This window comes from Sylvia atricapilla, chromosome 2 (assembly GCF_009819655.1).
Source record: "Sylvia atricapilla isolate bSylAtr1 chromosome 2, bSylAtr1.pri, whole genome shotgun sequence".
Taxonomy (NCBI): Eukaryota; Metazoa; Chordata; class Aves; order Passeriformes; family Sylviidae; genus Sylvia; species Sylvia atricapilla.
In genome coordinates this window covers 89,201,415-89,223,856 of record NC_089141.1, presented here as the reverse complement: position 1 = coordinate 89,223,856, position 22,442 = coordinate 89,201,415, and the positions used below count along the sequence as shown (strand labels likewise).

The following is a 22,442-nucleotide window of genomic DNA, read 5'->3' as shown; positions in this document are numbered from 1 at the left end:
TTAGAGGTTGGAACAGAAGAAAAAAAATGTTAAGTAGAGTTGTGCTTTTTGCAAGTAGGAGGACACAACATAAGCAAAGCGCTTGGGAGCCTATCAAAAAGATTTTCCACACACACAAAAATGTATTATCTTCTCCGCTATAGGAAAGTCAGGCAAAAGGAACAGTGGACACCAAAACAACACAGTGCCTTTGGCTATTTGTTCTCAGTTGTTGCTAGACTCTGTTGCAGGCAGAAGTCACACAAGTCTGCAGTGAGTAGCACTAGAAGCAACAGCTGCCAGTTCCTGGGAAGCAGCAGGACAAGAGTCAGGATCTAAAGAAGTAATAAAACCTGAGACAGCAAGGTTAAAAAACTGATAGGCACCATGTAAGGAAAAGAACAGCCCTGCAGCATCTCCTCACTACTGACATTTCCTGTCTTACCCCGTGTCTCAGAGATGCCCGTTTTTGTAATTTAATTAGTATTTCTGGTCGCTGTTGCATTCTATTTCTGATTTTAATACATAATTCTATTTTTAAGGGAAGAAGAAAGCCGAAAGGAAACTTTGGGACAATTCTGATCTCCACCAGGCGTCAAATCGGCCAAGAAGAAATCCAGAAGAGACGTCAAGACTGAGACACGGGTAGAACATACACGGAATCGGGCAGCTGAGGGCTGCACAAGGAGACACCCCGCGTTCCCCGGGGGCGGCAGGACGGGCGCCAGGAGCAGCGGTGGTGCTGCCGGGTCTCCGTTCGCTGGGGGCAGCGCCGCTCGCCCCGCCCCGGCCCCGCCGCGCCCCGGGGCGGACCCGCCGCAGCCCGGGCAGCGCCGGCGGCGCGGAGCGCAGCGGGGCCGTGCGCCCGCGGGAGACATGGCCCCGCCGCCCGCCGCCGGGCCGGGCCCGCTGGCCGTGCTGGACCCCACAGGTGAGCCCGGGAATGCGGCGGGGCCGGACGGCCGGGCTGCCCCCGAGCCCCGGGCAGCGGGACGGGAGGGCGCCGTGCCCCGAGGAGTGGCGGCGCACGGGGGGCTCAGCCCGGGGTCTGCCGCTCATCCTCTCGCTCGCCGAGGTGTTTAAAAATACCGGTTCTTCTTCAGAGCTTTCAGCTGCGCTTGGTGAATCCCTGCGCTGGAGGTTTAACATCGGGAGGCATGGCTCGGTACGGGACGCGGATAGGAAATTAATGTAAGAGCCGTCGTGCTGGCCGGCGGCTGCGCTGGAGGTGCCCTCAGGTGCGGGGCGGGCTGGGGACAGGTGTTGGGCTCGTTTCCTTCCTCCTGGTTCTCCTAATTGAACGGCTTGTGTTTGCAGAGTGCGTCCTGAAATACAAACACATAGGCAAAAGAAAGGTCAAGTATTTCCGTATTCCAGGGGAATTTGTTAAAGTTTCGAAAATACCGAATTTACTGCTGGGAATTACTCTGTGTAGCGTTTGAAAGGAGAAGCAGAGACTTTGCTATGCACTCAAAGATCTTAGCAACTGGATGAAAAATGTATCAGACCTAAATTTTGTTTTAAACTTGGAAGAAAAATTATGTTGGTGTTGGAAATGTCCGTGGAAGATGTGCTGTAACTTAAAAACATTTTTAGGTAGTCATCGGAAAAAGAAGAATCTCTATGCCGGCTTTAAATTAGTGATTAGCTGCTCATTAAATTATTTATTGGTGAAACAATTGCTGCCAAAACAATGAGGTCATAGTGATACTGCATGGTATCCCTTACGATAGCCATGCTACATAGTATATATGGGCTTGTGGGATTGCTTTTTCATTTTGTAGAGTATGGATATTTTGTAGTGGAATTGTAAACTGTTTCCCATGGTCTTGAATATATAATGCACTTGTAGAATCTTACTCAACAAATTAATAAGAAAGGTAAGAGATGGGCCTGATAAAAGCTGCTGTCTTGTGGCTTGAAATGAATGCTGTTGCAGCTGGTTTAATTAGTTCAGCACTCTGGACAAGTCAAGCATTTAATCAGAAAAGGGAAAGTAATCACCAACAGCAGGTGTGAGTATCTCTTTTAAGCATCTCAATCCGTCACATTTAATTTTGGGAGGCAGTATAGGATTAATTAAATTTCACTGGCATGAAACAGTTTTTAAAATACACAAAACTGTAGTTGAGAGAGAGATGGCACTCTCGCACACAAGTGAGTGTTGCAGGAAATAAAAACTTATAATCTGGCTCCAAAAATCTCCTAAAAATTTTCTCAATAGCAGTAAAACAGCAGATATCTTGGATACTAAGATTTGTCTCTGGTGAATTTCCGCTTAAATTATCTTATTCTGTGTGCTTAATGCCACTGTCTGAGACATGTCACAAGTTTTAGCAGTATCCATTATATAATGAAAATGCACTGTTTTTTTCCTGTTACAAAAGTTATCTTCTTTTTCTCATAGTAAGGTGCTAATAAACATTGGGCTAGGGCATAATTGGAAAGATTTTTTTTTCATTTTGATCACCAGAATTAAAGAAGAAGGTGTGGAATTATGTAGGGCTAATATTCAGCAGATGCGATTGTAATCCCAGCTAACTGCTGTATCCTATGGTGACCTTTTTCTTACCAAAAATTATGCCACACTTTTTAACTTTATGATGTCTGAAGAGAGATTTTAAAAGAAGTAGTGAAGTTAGCAAAGTATAGTTTCTTTGGTCTAAATGTAGACTTTTTTGCATTCACTCGCAGATTGTGTGGAAGTTTTCCAAGGTGGAAAGATGCTGTTTCATTCTATTCTTTCTTTCCCTTGTTCCCTGAACAGATTCCGTGCCATGGACATGTTTCATCATTAATTAGTTCATTTTTCTTTTAAATTCACTCTGCTTTGTTCAACTCCAGACCCTACTGTTCATCGTTAGACCCACAACTTTGCCATCTCATACATACCCTCCCCATAATTCATTGGTCCATAGTCTTCCTACAAATTTAATTTAACCCCCACCCACTGCAAACAGAGCATTGTAATACAGTTTTGTTTTCTGCAGTTAATGAACAGACAGAAGTTTTTTTGGAGTGCAGCAGTGTAGTCCTCAGCAGGCACTTTTTCTTTTTGCTCTCTGGGGAGTGATCTCAATTTCCCTCCTCACAGACCTTTCTCGGTCCCAAGGAGGCAGCAGTCTGGTGTCCTCTCCTTCCTTGTCTGGGTGGCGTTTTCTCACCTTCCATTGTGGAAGCAGGACACAAACAGATAGTTTTCCTAACAGGTGTTTACTGAGTGTTTCTGTGACTGTTCCTTTTTGTGCACAATTTAGGTCTGCACCAGGCAAAGCACAAGCCAGTCATGTGGAAGTTCTGTTACCTCTCTAATTTATCTGTAGTACCTATTTCTGCAGTTAATACTGCAGAAAACTCAGTGCCCAAGACTCAGTCAATACTTCACTGGCCAAAACTGCTGAAGAATATTGCCAATAGGTGTTAATGACATATTCACACCCTCTACTGACCCAGCCTCAAGCTAATGCTAATAAGGATATGACAAGGTTTCTTCCTACAAGCTTGGGTTTTGGTATGCTGGATGTAAGACTTTTAAGTTATAATTGAATTGCATTAAGGTCCAGACTAAGAGTTTAATAATATTCATACCAAATCATTGTTAAAGAAGTCAAAGATAATGTCAAAATTATTCTGAGAGTTACTTCAGTACTAAAAAATTGGAAAGCAAATAGCCTCCATTAACTGTTTCTTGCACTCCAGGAACATTGGAGTTGGAAGAAAATTCAGGCTACAAATATTGACTGCAACGTTTCCTCTGCTCTTCATTTAACTGCTCTTTTTGTATATGGCCAACCTTCAGTCCAAGCCTTGCCACAGAGTGTCAGGGAAGAAGGCTGGGCCAGGCACACTGCCTGAGCTGGAGACAGGGCTTCCAAGTCTGGCATTGGGCTTTGGCTGGCAGGTACATTAAAAACAGATCCAATTAAACTGCATGGCAACTACTACCAATAGCAGTGAACAAAGGCTTGAAAAATCTTGGGACCCAACATGACTGAAATTGCAAAAGGAAGCTAACAGTGGGAGCCCTTTGCAGCTGTAACTTCTGAAAATATTAAGCTGCTTTGCAAATATATAGGCCTCCCAGTATGCTGGGGGCTTATATGCATGTAATCACACATATTTTGATAGAGCAAAGATTTTTGTTGTTGTGACTAAGAACAGCCATGATAAAAACCAATTTAGGCCTGATTTCTGCCCATCTTCTCTGGGCATGTGGAAGTCTTTGAGAATAAGTCTTTGCATGTGCCAGCCTCTTCTCCAGAAAGGGCCTTTCTGTGCTTCTGCAGGTAAGTCATCTCTCCTAAGGGTGGAGGTCATAGCCAAGGACATGGTTATCTATCAGAGTTTCCAAACTGGAATGTGAAAAAGGGTCGAAGAGTATTGCATTCATAAATTTCTTCTGGCATGTGTAAATTTCAATGTCAAAATGTAATTCATACCAAAAAATGTCCCTACGAATAATGACATCTTTTTCTATTCTGTCTCACTAAATCCACATCAGATTTACTCCAAGTGCAAATAAGAGCATGCTTTTTCTAAGACATTTTCCAGCAAACTCAGTCAGGGCAATCAAGCGGATGTCTTTCATTATTCAGAATATGAACTCAGGAGGGTGGGTTGGACCCATGGTTTATCCTCTGCCCAATGTTACCAACCTTTGCCAGTACAGGTGCTACTCTGAGGAAAATGTGGAGGCTTAGCTCCTCAGGCATTTTTCAGTGGTTTCAAGAAGTCTTGGCTGGTGAGCATCCACCCCACTGGCTTTGGGATGGTTTGTGTTCCTATGTCTCTTTAGAGTATGTCTACATTGCAGCTGCAGTTTCATATCGGTGGATATGAGCACACATACCCAAACCACTTTTAGTCTAGCTGTCTTGACTGTCATAAAACCATAGAAGAATTCAGGTAGGAAGGTATCTCAGCTGCAATTCCAACCTCCTGCTCAAAGCTGGGTTAACTATGAGGTCAGGCCAAGTTGCTCAGTGCTTTTTCTGCTTGAATCTTGAAAGCCTCCGAAGTTGGAGAGGGCACAAGTTCTTTGGGCAATGTTTGACTGTCCTAATGTTGATTTATTTTCTCCTTACGCTCAGTCTGAAATGCTTTTTTTGTATTTCAGTTTGTCTGCTGTCTTTTTTCCTCCTGCTGTGCACCATTATGAAAAGCCTGAGCCTGTTCTCTTGACAACAACTCAAAGGAATTGGAAGACTACAGATAGCCTTGCCAAAAGTCATCTCATCTCCAGGCTGAGCATGCCCTGTTCCTTCAGCCTCTTCTCATACAGAGAGTATCAGCCCCTTACCTTCTTTTCAGTCCTCTATTGAATTCTTTGCAGTAAATTTATGTATTTCCCTTTACTGAGGGCCCAAGAACTGAGTGTAATATTGTGTGGTCTAAAAAGTGCTGAATAGATAGGTGTAGTTGCTCCTCTGATCTCCTAGTGATGCTGCTGTCAGCACAGCCCAGGATTCTGTTGCTAGGGCACACTGCTGGTTCATGATCAGTTCATCATCTACCAATACCCCCAGGTCCTTTCCAGCAGAGCTGCTTTGCAGCCTGGTAGTCCCTTACCTGTATTGTTGCAATGTATTGTTCCTTCCTTTGCTCAGGACTTGGCATCATGTTAAAAACCTTGCTAGAATTAAAGCAAAAGACATCCAATGCTCCTCAAGTCCAGTCCTTTTGCCACAGCTGGCGCCTGGGCTGGTCAGACATGACAAATCTTCATGACTTTTCAAAGATAAGGTATGGCAAGGGCATCAGATATTATTTACAATCTGGTAGATATATTGAATGAATCATTTTCATTTGTAGGAATGGCAGCTGTTTTGAGGAGCTGCACATCTGAAATCTGGTTTTTCCTCTTGGCCATGTGAAGCTTCCTTACTTCACTGGAAGAGCTGTCTTCAACTCCACACGCTTGGTGAAAAACTGGTTGCTAAAAAGAACCTCTCTGCTTCCATGTGCCCAGTGACCCTCCATGGATTAACAGGGAATTGCCAGAGGAAGACAGCAGATGCACAGGCTGGAGAAGAGGTGTTTGGCGAATCTTAGGAATTATTTCTTTATCTTTAGAAGGAAGACTTTGTACATACAGTTGAAAGACACTTGTGTAAACTCAATAGATGGTATTTGTCTTTAAAAAGAGTTGCGTGAATTTCATAGTAAAAGACTGAAATAATTTTGACTTGTTGTTCTACTAGAGAAATGTCAGCAAACACATCTTGTTATTATAAATTCTTTTTTTTACTGATTGAAATTTGACTCAGCTTGCAAACATCACTAATCTTGTTTGGCCTCTGAACTGTAAACATTTAACTGAGTTACATGACTTTAAAATCACCACAAAACTCCAGTGACTCATTGGAAATGGCTTCTGCTTGTGTTTTGTTTTTCCTGCATTTCCCCTGCTTTTGCTTCCAGTGGTGGTCCCAGAGCCTGACCCATGCAAGTCTGCCTTCCTCTCCCACCCCCTTTCCTGCTGAGGGCTGCTGCCTCCAGTCTTCAGTGCAACATCACAGCCTCTGCCTTCTCCTGAGGCTGAGCAGTCAGGCAGCTTCATGAGGCCACAGAGGGAGAGAGATTCACCCCGCTGTGGTCTGGTTGTGCTTTCTCAGGAGCTCCATCCTGCCCAGGTGCAGTGTGTGGTACCATGGCATTGCATGGCCCAGTGCTACAGGGTGATTCTGCACGCTCCTGCCTTGCCTTTCAAAGTGAGAACACCAAAAATGAGGACTGCAGTTACACTTGGGTGCCTTTTGTTTGTTAGAGTCACGTATTCATGGCTTTTTAAAATCAGTCTTATGTAAGTCTGTGCTATGGGCTGGAGCCGTGGTGTGAGTAACCTCTGGCTACAGCTCAGATCTGCCACTGGATAACAAGGTTAAGTGCCTTGGAGCAGCCTGCAAGCTGGAGGTGAGTGTGCTGGTTTTCACTTTGGGGTATCTGGATCCAGATCCCAGTGAGACTGAAAGGATTTCACTGAGCAGCCACTTAGTCTCATGTATCATTACTTGATAAACTCTATTACAGCTTTGCTTCAAGGACACAAATTTCTTACCCCAGTAAATATGAAGAGCACATTAATTTTCATGGTAGCATGCAGAGCCACCTGCTGATCTTGTTTAAAATATTCATTTTTATATTCAGGGCAGATAGAATCAAGTTGGCACTTCCCACAGGTAAGAATTTAGGACCTGCAGGATCTCACCAATGTGAACAACAATTCTAAATGTTACTGAAGACAAGGTATAATTATCATTGCCACTGACTTACACTCTAGCTAACTCTGTGGATTTTAATTCCTTCTGTTTTCTGGCAGCAATTTTCCTTAGTGGCAGAACAACAGAGAGTTATCTGCCAAAAAGATTAACAAAAGAAAATCTTTCATCATTTTGTATCTGTTCTGCCATGATTGCAATGAAAAGCTCTTTTTATTTTTTCCTCCCCTCCTCCCTACAGGACAGTTTGCAAAAAGGAAGAAGACTTCACTTTGGTTCACGGTTGCACTGCTGGTGGTGTCTGTTTTCATACTGACCATAGGTCTGGCAGCTACCACACGAACAGAAAATGTTACTGTGGGAGGCTACTACCCAGGCATTGTTGTAAGTAAAAAACCCATTTTAGAATATTAGGTACATCCAAGTAAGTTATTATAAGCTGTAAATGGGAAGCTCTGAGAGATTGTGGGGGGGGTGGGGGTGGGAAAGAAAGACCATTAGTCCCATGTAATTTCACAGGAGAGAGATGCTGCTTTGTTTTGATCTCGTTCTAGTGTATTGTAAGGCAGGGGGGTAAATTATTTCTCTGAAGTGCCCCGAAGGGGAGGCTGTTAGAGGGTAGAAGGAGGTCAAGGTTGCACTGCACTGTGCTGGGCTCATGCTGGGCCATTAGAGGTGGGTGTCTGTGACTGGACAGAAGGCATGGATAGATTTGAACAACCTTTTAGAAGTTGACTGTTTCGATGGAAGGAAGAGCCACTCTGCTCCTGTGTCTGTGTGCCAGGAATGCTGCAGTGTCCATAGCAGAGAAAGCCCTGCAAATCCTTTCCTGCAGGCTTGCTGCCAGTTCTCTCATACAAGATTCTGTTTCCAAAATCCTTAGTCTTGTTTTTGCCTTGGGAACAGACTGCTGACACAGGAGCATTCCTCCAGTGGGCACAAGGTTTGAGCTCCTTTGCCTGCTTTGCCCTGTGGTGCCTCTGTGACTTCTGTGGAGGAGTCTCTTGCTGGTTCAACCCACAGGCCTTTTCTGATTTCAGGAGAAAGGATCAGTTATATCCCAAAACCCCCAAAATAACAACAACCACACCCCCCCCCCAAAAAAAACAAACAAAAAAACCTCACCCACAACCCAAACAAAAAACAAACCAACAAAAAAAATTTTAAAAACCCCCAAAAAACCAGAAACCAAACAAAAAGCCCCAACCAACTCTAAAAAAACCCCAAACAAACCAAAACAAAAACCAAAAAAAACAAAAACCCAACGTGGTCTGAGTTTTAAATATGAGAGGTATGGGCAGCAAATAGAGAAGGGCAGATAGAGGCTGAAAGGTGAAGAAAAAAATTCATATGTTTAGAGTTAGATACTACTGAGGTGTGTGGCTCCACTATTGCCAAAGTATGCTGCAAGGTACCATGATTTCTTGCTCTCTATGCCTGGAGAAGAGGGATATTCCTCTTCTAATACTGTACATACGCCATTAATAATTTGTGAGTTAGAACTTCCTCTTACATCTTAGTGTTATGTTGAGAACAGGACTTTTCGAAAGATAATTTTAGGATAATGATCTATATAAGGAGTGGTGTTTTAAAAATAGAACAAAAAGCAGTTCCAAGAATAAGACCTTAAAAGAATGACTTTCCCTTTCATTAACCTAAAATAGATAGATTAATACTGATAAAGTTCCCTTCTTCTTCCAAAATTTGGCATAAAATCTTTTGCCAGACCACACTATCTGCATTTATCCCTAGAAAGAAGTTTAATTTTTAAACTGCTGTTTTTAACAAGTGTAATAAGAATAAACCTGTGTGCGCAAAACAGCGTTTAGTTTCTTGTAGGAATAATGCAATGTCTACTCACTCATCTGAAAAATATCACCTCCTAAAATATTTTTTGAATGTCTTGCTTTTATTAATAACCAGATAGAAAAGCAAGAATTTATTAGAATACTTTGAAAAAAAACCTTTGCTGTTAATAATTTTCCCTTTTAACTTATTATTGGAGCCAAATAATTTTCATAAAATGCAGCTTTCTTTTGTGCACATGTGATGGATTATTGAAGTAACTGAGAAAGAGTAATAGGTAATTGCCAATGTAAATGTCATTGAGATATTAAACATCACAAATATTTAACAAGGATTAAAAGTGGTATGCAAATCTTACATGGTATCTTGCCAAAAGCCTGGTCAGAGATGTATGACAGCACTGTTGTGTTTCTCTCACTGCCAGAAGTGACTGATCCAGTGCAGCATTGGCAGATGGACTGTCATGGAATCATAGAATGTTTTGGAATGGCAGGGACTTTAAAGGTGATCTCAAATCCTCTGCATTGGACAGAGACATCTTCCATTAGACCAGGTTCTCAAAGTCCCTTCCAACCTGGCCTTGAACAATTCCAGGGATGGGGCACTCACAACTTCTGTGGGCAACCTATTCCAGTTCCACCACCTCCACAGTAAGGAATTTCTCCCTAATATCTAATCTAAACCTACCTTCTTTCAGTGTGAAGGCATTACCTCTTGTCCTCTCTCTTCATATTTTCTTGTAAGGCACCTCTAGGAACTGGAAGGCAGTAATTTGGTCTCCTCAGAGCCCTCTCTTCTCCAGGCTGAACAATCCAAACTTTCTCACCCTGCTCTCATAGGAGAGGTGCTCCAGCCCTCTTTGTGGCCTTGTTCTATACTCACTCCAGCATGCCCTTGCTGTGCTGGGTGCCCCACTGAAGCCAGCACTCCAGGTGAGGTCTCACCAGAGCAGAACAGAGGGGCAGAATCCCCTCTCACCATCACCTCTTTCAGAGTGTACTGAATAGCCCTCAAAAGGTGCTTCTCTTCTCTGCTGACAGTAGAGGGAGCTTAAAAAACCAGCACAGCCCTGATCCCAGACTCCTAGACGTGCCTAAACCAGGGGAGTAAATTTGTCACTACATAATTAGCTGCTGGGCTCAGAGAAAAGCAAGAACATGAGGAGAGACAGAGTTAATTTCAATTAAGAATAAGGTCTAGTTCTCATAGGCTTCAGTAGTAAAATATTAATTTCACAGCTGGTAGATGAGATGAAACCTCCACTGACCTTAGGTAAGCACTTATGGTCTTAAAAACCATGCAGAATTAACCCTGTCTTGAAGACACCTGTGTAGATGAATAGCACTATCCACTAGTATAGATTTACTTGTTTCTGGAAGTAATTATAGAACAGGTCTTCAGGGTTAGATCCATAATACACTTTGTCTTCTGCCAAGTTCCCACTGGCTTCAAGAAGAGTTAAGTGCCTTAATTTCCCTGCATATGTGGTCACTTGTAATTTGTTTTAAAAAATCTTTTTTTCAAAATACATCTTCATTGTGCTAGGTATTACCTGAACTTATGCATCCAAAGTAATTGAACATAAAATATTTCTCTATGTAAATGAGTTAATATAATGTTATGCTTTGGAAGGTTTCTGCATTTAGTAGATTACTGCTTGAGCATCTGTTTGGACTGTGTTTTTGGAATAGTCTGCAAAGACAGAGTTGGAACTACTTCAGCCTCATTTCCTTATAAATATTGTTTATACTTAAATATTTAATGTCACTTCTCTGTGACTACTTACTGTATTATTTTTGTTTGCTATTTTTATACTCTTTCAACGGGGGCCAGTTGTCCCAGCACCATACTGACCTGGACTCCCAGAGCTCCCAAATAGCCTGCTGTCTAAACAGACAAAAAACTAGCTCATATGACCCTAAAACGATCTCAGTAATGCTGTGACTTTCATGATCTCTATGGTTCTGCTACTTCTGATTTAGTTGTTATTGTTCTATGTTTGGTCATTCTTTTTATTCACATGGATATTACTCATTTTGTGTTCCCTGCATCAGCCATAACTGAGGCTTTATGGATTGATCCTGTTGGAATGAAAAATGGGGCTTGGAACCAAATGTCATTTTGATGTAGTTATCTTAATTTACAAAGTTGCTGTCCCCTGAACAGAGTGTCCTTGCTCACAGTTCCAAGTATCTCTACTATTTAGCTGTCAGCATGTGTGCACTTGCCCACTCTTTCAAAGTCTCTGCTTTTAGTCCTTGTGCCTCCCTTTCACATAAATTTTCCCAAAGCACTCAAGAGCAAATCTCCTTTCCCTACATTTGCTTTCTTGAAAGCAGGTGACAGATTCCTCCTGTGATACTGATCGAGTAAAGTGCTTGCAGGGGATTTGCTTTCTGCTGGGAGCACTTGTGCGGAACAGCGAGGAATTTACGGGCATTGCTTAAGCCCTTGGCTGGGACATGTAGTCCTTAAGAACTTAATTTGTGCTTGGAGGAGAGGCTCTGAGCTTGGTTCAGAGGCCTCATTACAGAGAGGGGCTGGAACTGTGAATCCAAGGGGCTCCTACTGCTCCAAATCTGCATGGGGCCATCATAAGGAGGAGGCTTCTTCTACCATGCCAGTGTTGAAGCATTAGGGCCGGCTTACTTCAGTGTCCCTTCCTCCCCTCTCTCTCCTGTGGCTGGTGGTGATGCAGATGATTGTACTGGTCCTTTTAGCATTTTAGAAAGGATTTTTTTCCGGAGTGTATGATAGTGTCTACTCATTAAAATCAAACAAGTGTAACTCTAAGGGTTTGAACTTTGAGGAACACATCAATTTTTTTAGCAAAACTGTCTGTAATTGCCTAGAGCTTTGCAATTTTGAGAAATTATGGTGTGTGGACTGAATGTGTTTTTTCTCCTACTTACTCTTTGCTTTACAGTATGTAACACTATACATGACAATGGTAACAGTAGTCAGGTTATAGTTGCATGTCTATACAGACTTCTGTTTGCTACGTGACACATTTTGTACTGAGGCATCAAAGAGCTGCAGTCATTTCCCATTACATTATAGGATTTATGTCCAACAGTAATTTCCACCTTTTCCCTTGACCTGCCCCATTTAACCCATCTGTGTGGTGCATTAGCTCAGATATCTCTCTATGTGTTGGTATGTTGTCCAGATAAGCTGACCTCATGCATTTCTGTTGGTTTTGTTCTTTGCCTTAGCTTGGCTTTGGATCTTTCCTAGGGATTGTTGGAATCTACCTGGTAGAAAACAGAAGACAAATAGTAAGTAACGACTCTTTTAATTTTTCCTTTTTTTTTTTTTTTTTAATCAGAGTGTATTAAATATGAAAAGCAGGGATTTCCAGTTGATTTAAAACTGCTTCATCTGCCTCAAAATGTTAGTCATTTGTTTCACCACTTCTGAGAAGTTTTAGGGAATCTTGAATGGGCTGGTAAGTTCCTTTCTACAAGACAAAACAAAAGCAGCTTACTTTGTTTTACTGAATTTACTTTCCTGCTAGTTTAGTGAGTTGAATTGACTGAGGGCAGAATCACTTAAGTGATTAAGCTTGGCCAGGACCATGAAACTGGGAAAAGTATGGGAAGAGAGCAAAAGCGCAGTTTGAGCAGCAACAAGCTACATGATCAGCTCCACCCCAGCAGACGATCTCATCCTGTGCAAGAAGTTTAAGTCAGGAACACTTTCCTGAAACTATGTGTGTTGAATAGAAGAAAAAATTTCAGAGCTCTTGCTGTTAAGATTGCCTGGCTATGTCAGACAGAATCTGAGAAACCGTGTGATTTGCTTGTAGATTTGGCTTGGCTTCCCAAATCCTTTGCTTTTATTTCTGTGAGAAAGTAGTAGGAAGTCCTTGAGGCATCTGGATAAAAGAAGGTGTAAGAAGGAGGAAGGAATTTGCAGAAACTCTTAACAATTTCCTTCCTCTCTTTGCAAAAAGTAACAGTGGTGGTTGAAGAGCAGCATGTCCGATGGGCACTTCACAGTAGACTGATTATAGCCAAGCATCATGAAATATAATTAATTTCATAATGCAGACCTTCACTGGTATAAATCAAGAGTGGTGTTAAGCTCAGAGGAGGATTTAGCTTGCATTTTACTAACAAGTAACTACTTTACTTGCAAGTAATCATAATATCACTCCTTCATGGTATCACTCTAATTTTGCATTACCTCTAAGTGTCAGTAGTCTATCTGCAAGAATTCCCTTGTTTTTTACTCCTGCTTCCAGCCAGGTTTCACAAAGAAATAAGATTTATAGAACTGTGTTATTTGTCTCTGTCTTTTTCTCTTCCCTATTCCATTTTATGAATATGTTGACCAATTTCGGGGAAATTCATGAGGGTGGTAGAAGCTTCAAAGGTGTGCAATTTTATCAAGTTTCATGAACATTCATAGGTGGGTAGAGGAGAGAATTATGACTTAGTTCCCCCATGGTGGTAAAGGTTGCAATGTCAGCTCACTACTATTTAAAAGTAGAGAATCCAAATGGGACATGACCTGAGAGACAAAAATCTGCAGTAGGTCAGGAGTCATTAATTTTGCCACTAACAAAACAGCTTAATTAAGAACTGTTGCTCCTGATTTCTACATCAGAGACCAGGATGAACAGCAGGTTCCAAGTTGCAGGCTCAGTGCTGGGCAGATGAAAATAGCTTTATTTCCACAGCATTCATGCCACCTTACAGGCATAGCATACTAGTGTTATTTGATTTTTCACTTTTCTTCTAATCTTCCTCATGGTTTTCTATGCTTTTGTCCTTAACAAAAATAAAATGTCTGAAAAAGCCATAAGGTGGGTAAGGAGCAGTTAAAGTATGTATTCCTTGACATGTTGTGTCATTTACACAAGGACTGTGGAGACCTAAGTGTCCAGTAGGTTTGGGATTAGTGCCTGCTTGCATTTCCCAGCATGGAACAAGGAAAACTGCTTTCTTCTTATAACATTTACAGATAATTTGGCTGTTGGAAGACTGGGTTTCTGGGGAACAGATTAAGAGAATAACTAGAAAGTTTAATTATGCTTTGTGCCTTGAGAACCAGCCACAGTGGGTCTTTTAATGCTGTCTTTGCTGAGGCTGAGCTGATAGTTTCAAAAGTTGTGGAAATGAGATTGGAAAGGTTTACAACAGAAGATGGTAGTAATTCCCTGGGACGTAACGGAGTATATTTGTTTGGAAGGGTTTAGGGCAGCTTCAACAAATTTGCAGCCTTCAGTAACATTGTAAAGGCTTATATAAGCACAGAAATGTAGCATGAATGTTGCATTCCTCTACCTAGAAATCATATGCATTGTAGCAGGACAAAAGGGAGTGGAAAGGAAAAGAAATTGCTTACTCAGTTGCTTCTGTTTTAACTAGACTACCTTTGAGCAGATACTACAGAATAGTTTGAATTTCACCCAGTGTAGGTCTGACAATTACCTGGTCCCTGTAATGACTCAATACTTCATTTTTATTTGTTATTTAAATTAAAAATGAATACAAATTCTGTTGCACTAAAGAAAAAAGTCTATTCAAATTCACCATTCTATTTAAATCTATTTCTCTTTTTGTCTTGAAGTTCTGTTTCACTGTGACCCATCCATTTTAAGTCTAGATTCTTTCATGGTTGAAGAAATGCTAAATGCAATATAAAATATATCATGATTAGCAGAACCAATACAGCAAAACCCCAGCACTCAGTAACTGATGAGCATGGAGTTTGAGAAAGAACAAAAGCACAGTTAGGCTGAGTGGACAATGGTTTGTTCTTAAAACATGCCATTAATAATGTTGCACTTCTTTGACCTCCTTCTTGGCATCCCAGAGCCCGCAGTGGGAGTTCAGTGTGCTGACCAAGGTATAACCCTTAATTCAAAGGAACTGCTGCTTGGAGAAGCAGGCTCTGCCTCATTGACTAGCTTGATTTCACTTCAGCTCTTAGCATTTGTGCTTGGCTCTGATATGCAAAGCTTGGCACCAGCAGAACAAAATGTCCCTGTGACTAAAGATTTACACTGATCTGGGATGTTTCTAACTGGCAAACAGAAGGCATTTCAAGCATAATGTGTTGCTGTTCCCTTTTGCATCTCTTGCACTGTTATGTGCAAGGTTATGGATTGAAGAGCTGTGTATAGCTGTATGTTGTTTCATTCCAAAGGCACACTTAGTCCAGCTGGATGGGTGAAAAACATGATACTGCTCAAATCAAATGGATTTGATTGTAAGACGTGAAGTGTTCTCGCTTGTTCGCTTGCCTGCCATCTCCTCACATTACACTACAAAGTATTTCCAGTTAGGAAATGAGATGCTGAAATTACATACAGGGGTGGGGAAGGCTGGGTGTGTGGCAGCAGAGTTGAGCTGAGAGCAGTGAGTAGTGCTGAGGGGGTGCTGTAACAGGTTTCTCCTCACAAAATATGTGGAGGTGGCACGAGCTTGCACCCAGAAATGAATCTCTCCCTAAATGTGCAATGTCGACATGACACCATGCATGTAGTTTTAGCAAACCCAATGGATAAACCAAGCAATGGCTCGCAGTTTCCTCTCACACATCTCTGCCATGCCAGCATCACCAAGCCATACTGTTTGCAAGGCTGAAAATGAGCACCCTGGAGCTGTGGTGCCTACACAAGTGAGGGGGAGATTCAAGGGCAGCATAATAGCTGCCAGGGTTTTGGATGTTTGCAATATCACAGTGCTGCCTGCAAGAGTCCTCACTAGGGCTGTGGAGCTACAACAGCAGCACAGCTGTGGCAGAGAGCAGGCGGGAAGGGCATAGGAGGAGGTACAGGAAAGATCCAAAGGAGAATAAAGGACACAGGGAGGATGGGGAAGGGTCACTGGAGCAGGAGTGACCTCTCATGAAATGGTGAGTAAGCACAAACCTTGTTACTTAGGATGGAAGCCGTTGTGTGCAGCAGGTCTGACACCCAAAGTCACCCACTGCTGAGTCTTCTTCATGTTTTCTTCATGCTAACAAACATTTAATTTTCTCACTGACATGTCTAGGGTGTACTCAGACATAAACCTAGTGCTCAGCCTGGTCCTTGACTTGTTCAGAGAGATGGAGGCAATGCTTCCAACAAAGCAGAATTTGAAAACATGAGGAAGGTACAAACATGGAGCTCTGCACACAGGCAGAAAAGGCAAAGCTATTTATTCAGGCTTCTCAAGGGATGCTAAGTTTAGGTCCCTTAATATGCTTGCTTCCCAGCCTCTGTCAACAAGAGGTAGATTTCAAATGGAGTGTTGAGAAGACACTATAGCTGAAGTTGGAGAAACAAAGCAATAATTTTCTCTTCTGTTTTCAGCTGATAGACTTCTCTGACACTGCACTGGCATCTCTGCCCTGCACTGACATTGTATGAGGTAGTATTTTAATGTCATCTCTGATTGTTTTCTTGACACCAGACTTTACATCTATTTCAAAACAGAGGATTTTTTCAAGCAGTTACATGTGTGAGCCAGCTTTCAGTAGTGCCTCTTTCACTTTTTTCAAAACCAATATATCTTGTAAATTATGTCCGTCAGAAAGTGCCCACTGGGTATTTTATGTAAAAGTGATGGTTATTAATATATACACCCTGCCAAAAATACTGCTGTATATACACCTAATTAGCTCTGTTCAAACATATTCTGTTTCATTTGCTGTTTGCAAATCAAACATTCTGGGAGAAATCAGCTTTAGTGCAGATCTTGATCAAAGATACTAATTACTGATTGATTCCGTATCACATATTAGGCTAATTAAAGCAGCGTGTTTCAATAAAGAAAGACCACTGAAACTCTGTAGATCCCCTGAGGCTATCTTTGATGTTCCTGTGCAAATAAATGGAAGAAGCCTTTACTGTTGCAGGGGAAAGGCAATGAAAATGTAAAGGCAATCTTTGCAATTACCAAGGTATTATTTCTCTCCTAAACTCAATTTTCTGACAAAGTTAACAGCGCTTCTTTCTTTCAATGTTGATTTTCTGTATGCTCATATTTCAGACAGTTCAGAGAAAAACAGTTAATGCTGAGGTAAAAACATTACTAATCGAAGAAATTAGTAATCATCCTTCTCTTATTTAGCACCTTTAAAATGATTAAAACTGAAAAGACCTACTAATACCTTCTCAGGCACAAATGTGTTCTAGGTTTTATGGTGTGATCTAACTGCACATTTCAAAACCAGACAAGATTTATATAAAAATAATCAGAATAGGTTGACACTGACACTTGAATGAGCTCAAGTGGCTCCTCTTTATGTATCTGCATTTTTTCAAAATATAACAGCATCTTATTAATCTTATTAGCTGTTAAGTTCAAGCAGTTTATTCTTTGAGAATGTCTTCCTGCTGTCATGACTAGTTCTTCAAGACTGTAAGGAGGTGCTCTTCAGAGGCATCTTGTTCTCTCCTTAGGTTCTGGAAGAGACCTTGACGGGTGGTTTAAACTAGATTCTGGAGTTCTAGTTAGCTAAAGTATGCTAAGAAAAACCCTGTGTTAAGTGACAATTATATTTCTTTTCTATAATATTGAGGATATTACAAAAGGTATCATACTGTAATTCTGTCTGGTTTAGAGTTGAGAGCAGAGCAGCCTATGTATAGATGGCTCATAAACATGGTGCAGTCTTGGGTATTAGCTGCCTTATTTTGCAGGAATCAGCTTTGAGACCCTTTTTTAACCTTTTCTGGAAGGCATTTGGAATGTGATCTATCCATGGTAGGTCTGTGAAATCTGTGTTATTCCCTGTAATGCAGGAGAATATTCCACAAAAACAGGAGTAGAAGTGAGAGGAATAACTGGAGATGTTTTGGGGGCTAAGTTATTTCAACTGCAGAGGGGGAGGATAGGTGATATATCAGCAGCTACCCAAAGCTAAAGCGCCACCCAAAATGAAGACAAGTAAAATTAAAAGAAGTTCTGTGGGCAAGTAAAATGTAAAAAAGGGGAAAAGTTGTTTCTAATAGTATAATACTCTGGGAGACATTTTACTGTTATTAGTGTTATATATTCCATTAATAAAGACTAAATAAAATACTTTGGATTTCTTTATGCAGTTCTTTGACCTTGTGAGGATTTCCAATTTGTAATAAATGTAAATACCCACTCATAAAAAGAAGTCTTTTCCCTCCTTTGCTGCTTTCTCTATCTTGCTGACTCCTTCTGTTCCTCTTCCCTGACCTGACTAAAAGTACTCTCCACTGGTTAAGTGAGTAAAAAGGTTCACAGCCAAGTGAGCATCAGACATAGCAAAAGTTAACTGGTGGGGCTGCATGGGTAAGGGTGGAGAGGAATCTGTGCAAGGAGGGAACAAGACTTGTCCCTTTTGCTAGGAATAATCTGTTATATCAACTCACTATGGTGTGAAACCATCATCTAAGTGTTGTCAGGGAGTTAAATGCCTGAAGATAGATAGCATAAATTTCCCAACAGTGTTTGAGAATTTTGAAGTTCAAGGACTCAAAGACAAAAATAGATGCTTTCACTGTGCGAATTACCAAAGGAAGTGTGGGAGATGTTTCAGCTCTTCCCTGAGCTAGTTCCTTATGGACTGGCATTTCATATTAGATGTCTACAGGTGTCTGCTTTCTGACAGCACAGATTCATCAGCTAGACATGTAAATATTTATTTTCAAATATTTATATGCAAATATTACAATATAGAAATGTACTATGACATTATAACCATATAATAAATAACCTGTAACACAAAACACATTTTACACTCTTTGTAGATGTGCGTGCCAGGTTCCTTCTGCTGGTAAAGCTGTAATGGGAAGCACAGTCAGGTCTGTAGCAATCTTTGTGCTCTGTCATCAGGGCTGTATCTGTCTGACATAGCTAGAGAGATGACACCAAGTACCTGCACCTGCAGCCTAGCACTGCACTTCCTTCCCTTCCACACAACCTCTGTGTTGGTTCACTGGTTGTACCAGTCCCAAGTCTTACCCACCTCAGGTTTCTCACCTCACTGGAAGAAAGAAATGGAATATTGGTTACAAATGGGAGAAATTTTGAAAGAGATTTTTTTGTTTCTATTTGAAGAGTTTCCTTGGCAACCAGAATTACTTTTGTTTACTTCCGGGAGCATAAATTCTACAGGAACAGAAAGAAGATGCATACCTACATGAAGGAAAACATGTCTTTCCACCACCAGAGCTTATTTTCAATACTGCAGTTTTTAAAGGCTGTCACCATTCTTTTGAGTCAGAGACTCAAGCCACAAAGTCAGTTTAAGTTCTGTCTTACTAAGTGGCAGTTTTTTGGGATGTAGTTCCTTTCAGATCTTGCTTGGGAACAGCACGTGGGATTAAAAGCATAATAGGATACTTTTTAACTGCCAGTTTGTTTTCTTGTGCTGTTTATGTAATGAAAGTGTTTCTGTCATGCAGTGGAAAACAAGAGTAAACCTTATGACCCATTAAATGTGTTTGTGGAACAATAAAGATGTCAATTACTCTTCCTAGCAAGCAGGAGGATGGGATAGAAAGTCTCAGTAATGCATCTGAAGTAAATTTTGGGGTGTGTGTGGTGAAGAAGGTGAAGTGGGGTGTGCCCTGTGAAAAGGACAGACAGTTTCTGAACCTCTTGTTGAAGAATTAGCTCAAGTTAAATAGCTGAACATCCCTAATGGGCTGATACAATCTTCCAGACTCTGCAGGTAGAATTTCACTACATGAAAGCTTGTAATTTATGCATTTCTATGAAGACTGTGTGTGTCTTGAGAAACCAATGCACTCACTGTATAGTGACTGTATAGAGAAAGAGGATTTGTGAAAACAGAGAATTTGGTGTAAAAACAGCTCTTGCTGCTCAAACAGTCAGCTCTGACAGTCTCCATCTATGTAAATTCCACCATTTTTTACCAGGAAGCATAAGCTTTCATGACACATGGTACTTTATGTATTTTTGGTTTATTGTTCTCATATTGCTCTGAACAGCTGTTTAAATGATGAAATAACCTTGTTCCAGCTTAAGCAATAAAAGAGCATCCATGAAAGGAAATATGTGATGAATTCCTATAATGTCAGCACTGTTGATCAGTGAATCTAAATTTGTGTCACTTTTGTTCTCTTTCCTTTAATGCTGGGTTTGGCTTTTTCTTCTAGACTGAATTTGATGTCCTTAAATGTGTAATAATTTTCAACTGTTCTCATCTAAGTGCTTTTGTTGATGTTTGTAAAGGGGAATTCTTACCAGTTTGAAGTGCCTACTGGACTAAGACTTGATTAAGCTGGTTCCAAAGTCGTTAGCATTTCTCCAGCTGTGAGATATAGATGTTTCTTTTTTCTCTTTTCTGTATAGAGGTGGCCAAAGAGTGGCAGTATCTGGAAAAGCACTAGACTGAGCTGCCCTGAGAAGCCCCAGTGCTGCCCTAGAGTAAGAGTGTGAAACAGAGGAAGGGGGCTGATCATACATCCAGCACCTAATTTAATGGGATGGAAAAACAGTAGAGCAGCTATTAAAAAAAAGTCTCCCTAAAAGGGGCAAAACAACAGGTGGAGCAGAGCATATGCACCTCCTTGAGGTAGAGAAGGTCAGCCAGTAGGGTGGTTGGATCAATTCAGATTTGGGACAAAGCACAGCAGTGCTGTTTGAATGAGCTGAGTGTCACTGAGACGTGCTGAGATAGCAGTGGTTACTGAGATGATCTGGGGTTCTCAGATGTTGTGGAGTCTTAAAAGGGCACTGATAACAAAGCTAACCCTGCACCAGGAAAAAAACCCCAAACTTTTAAAGTTTTCCTTCTCTTTCTTGTCTTAGAAAATGTAAAGGAAGTACAGTTCTGTCTCATTTTTTAAAAAAATTGTTTTAATAGTATCTGTTGGACTCCAGTAAAGTCTCAGATTGTATCAAAATCCCAGGAGACTTGATAGTGCATCATCAGTCATGGCATTTTTAACTGAATCAAGACAAGCATTTTTCTCATCAGTGAATGAATTATCTTGAATTTAATATGTGTTCATTTACACATATATCATATTCATTCTCTGATTGCAATGTAATGGTGACTCCAGTTTCAAAGTCTTAAGTGCACAGAAATGACTTGATATAGGTTTTTTATTCTGTAGATTGGTCATTCTAATAAAGATTTGCTTGGAAAACAATTTGAAATAATTTCCTAGCTATTCTAAGTCTGGTTTTGTAGCTGATATTAGATTATGAGAGAAGAAAGAATGTATTAATCAGGTAACCTTTCCCAGTAATTTTGTTTCGTGTTTCATAATGGCTATTGATTTGATTCCCCCCAAGCTTTCACTGAAGATAAAAATATAGGAGAATTTTTCCTTATTTCGTATACCATTTTTCACAGAAAATGTATCTTCACATGTTTTATCAAGTTAGAAAAAAAGACGAGTTACAGAAATGGTAAAGCAAATGCGTTAATATAAGTAAAGGATTAATGCTCAAGACAACATTTCTAGAGAGTGAAAACAACAGGGAGACCTAAACCAGGGAACTGTTAGAAGTAGCAAACAAGGTTTTATTTGGACGGTACAATGCCAAGGCAAAATGTTTCCATGTTACTTTTCTAGGGGCAGTTTTGAATCATGGGCTTTCGTGCCCTAAAGAGAAATAGCGAGCAAAGCCATCACACAGCCCCAGGCATGTGTCAGTGTGGGCAGATGATGAATTCCCCCATCTCCATAACAGACTCCCACAGCAAATGGCACAAGGAAAGTTCCCAGCAACTCAAGTAGTCTGTTGTGGTCAGTAAAGAAGTAGTCCCTGTCCTTAAGACATCTCCGTGTGCCTTTAGGAGCTGGAGTAAGCAGACTCAGAACCTGTGCTCCCTTTCTTTTCTTACCCAACTGTGCTGCATGAACCTTCTTGGGCTGGGGGACAGCCAGGACCCCTAAGTCACCCTGTTGCACATTGCCCATCCTTGGGTACTTCTGCAGTCCCTTGCCATTGTGTGTAGCCTAAATGATAAATTATCTACAAAAGCTGAGCAATACCACTGGAAGAGAGGAAGAGAAAGCAATGTGCCTACTTTTTTACTGATGCCTACATATGATAAAAATTAACTGTGAGTACCTAAGGTGTAACAAAAGATGTTGCAAATCCTGCTTTTCACAGTTGTGCCCTTCAGGATGTGGGGGAAGGAAAAAAAATTCCAAAGGAAAATGCTACTTTGATTTTGAAAGTGGATTTTGATCTTGTTTTTTCTCTTTGGCATAATAATTTATACCTCTCATGTGGTTTCTGTATTCTTTCCCTTTTGTTTATCTAATTAATTCGACCTTTTTATGCATGTGAGGTTGCTTAAATTTCTCATGGGACTTCTCTCCTGCCTGTGTTATACCAACTGGCCTTTTCATGTTGCTGTATTTCCTAATTATCCCTGACACAGGACTGGGAAACAGCAGACTTCTTCACAGGCAGTAAAACAAAAGTCTCCTTGACCACAAACAACAAAATAACCCCAGTTCCTATGATTTATTCATTACAG

The 22,442-nt window shown here is 41.0% G+C and overlaps 1 protein-coding gene across 1 annotated transcript in view; it reads left to right on the top strand.

Annotated features, from left to right (window-relative positions):
• Positions 1-855: 855 nt before the first annotated feature.
• The window catches only part of TMEM255B (transmembrane protein 255B), a 65,613-nt gene continuing 44,026 nt past the window's right edge, over positions 856-22,442 (top strand). Inside the window, exons 1-3 of the mRNA XM_066313748.1 lie at positions 856-910; positions 7,438-7,580; positions 12,218-12,280. Coding sequence (XP_066169845.1) covers positions 856-910; positions 7,438-7,580; positions 12,218-12,280 — 261 coding nt within the window. The remainder of the gene's footprint in view (positions 911-7,437; positions 7,581-12,217; positions 12,281-22,442) is intronic.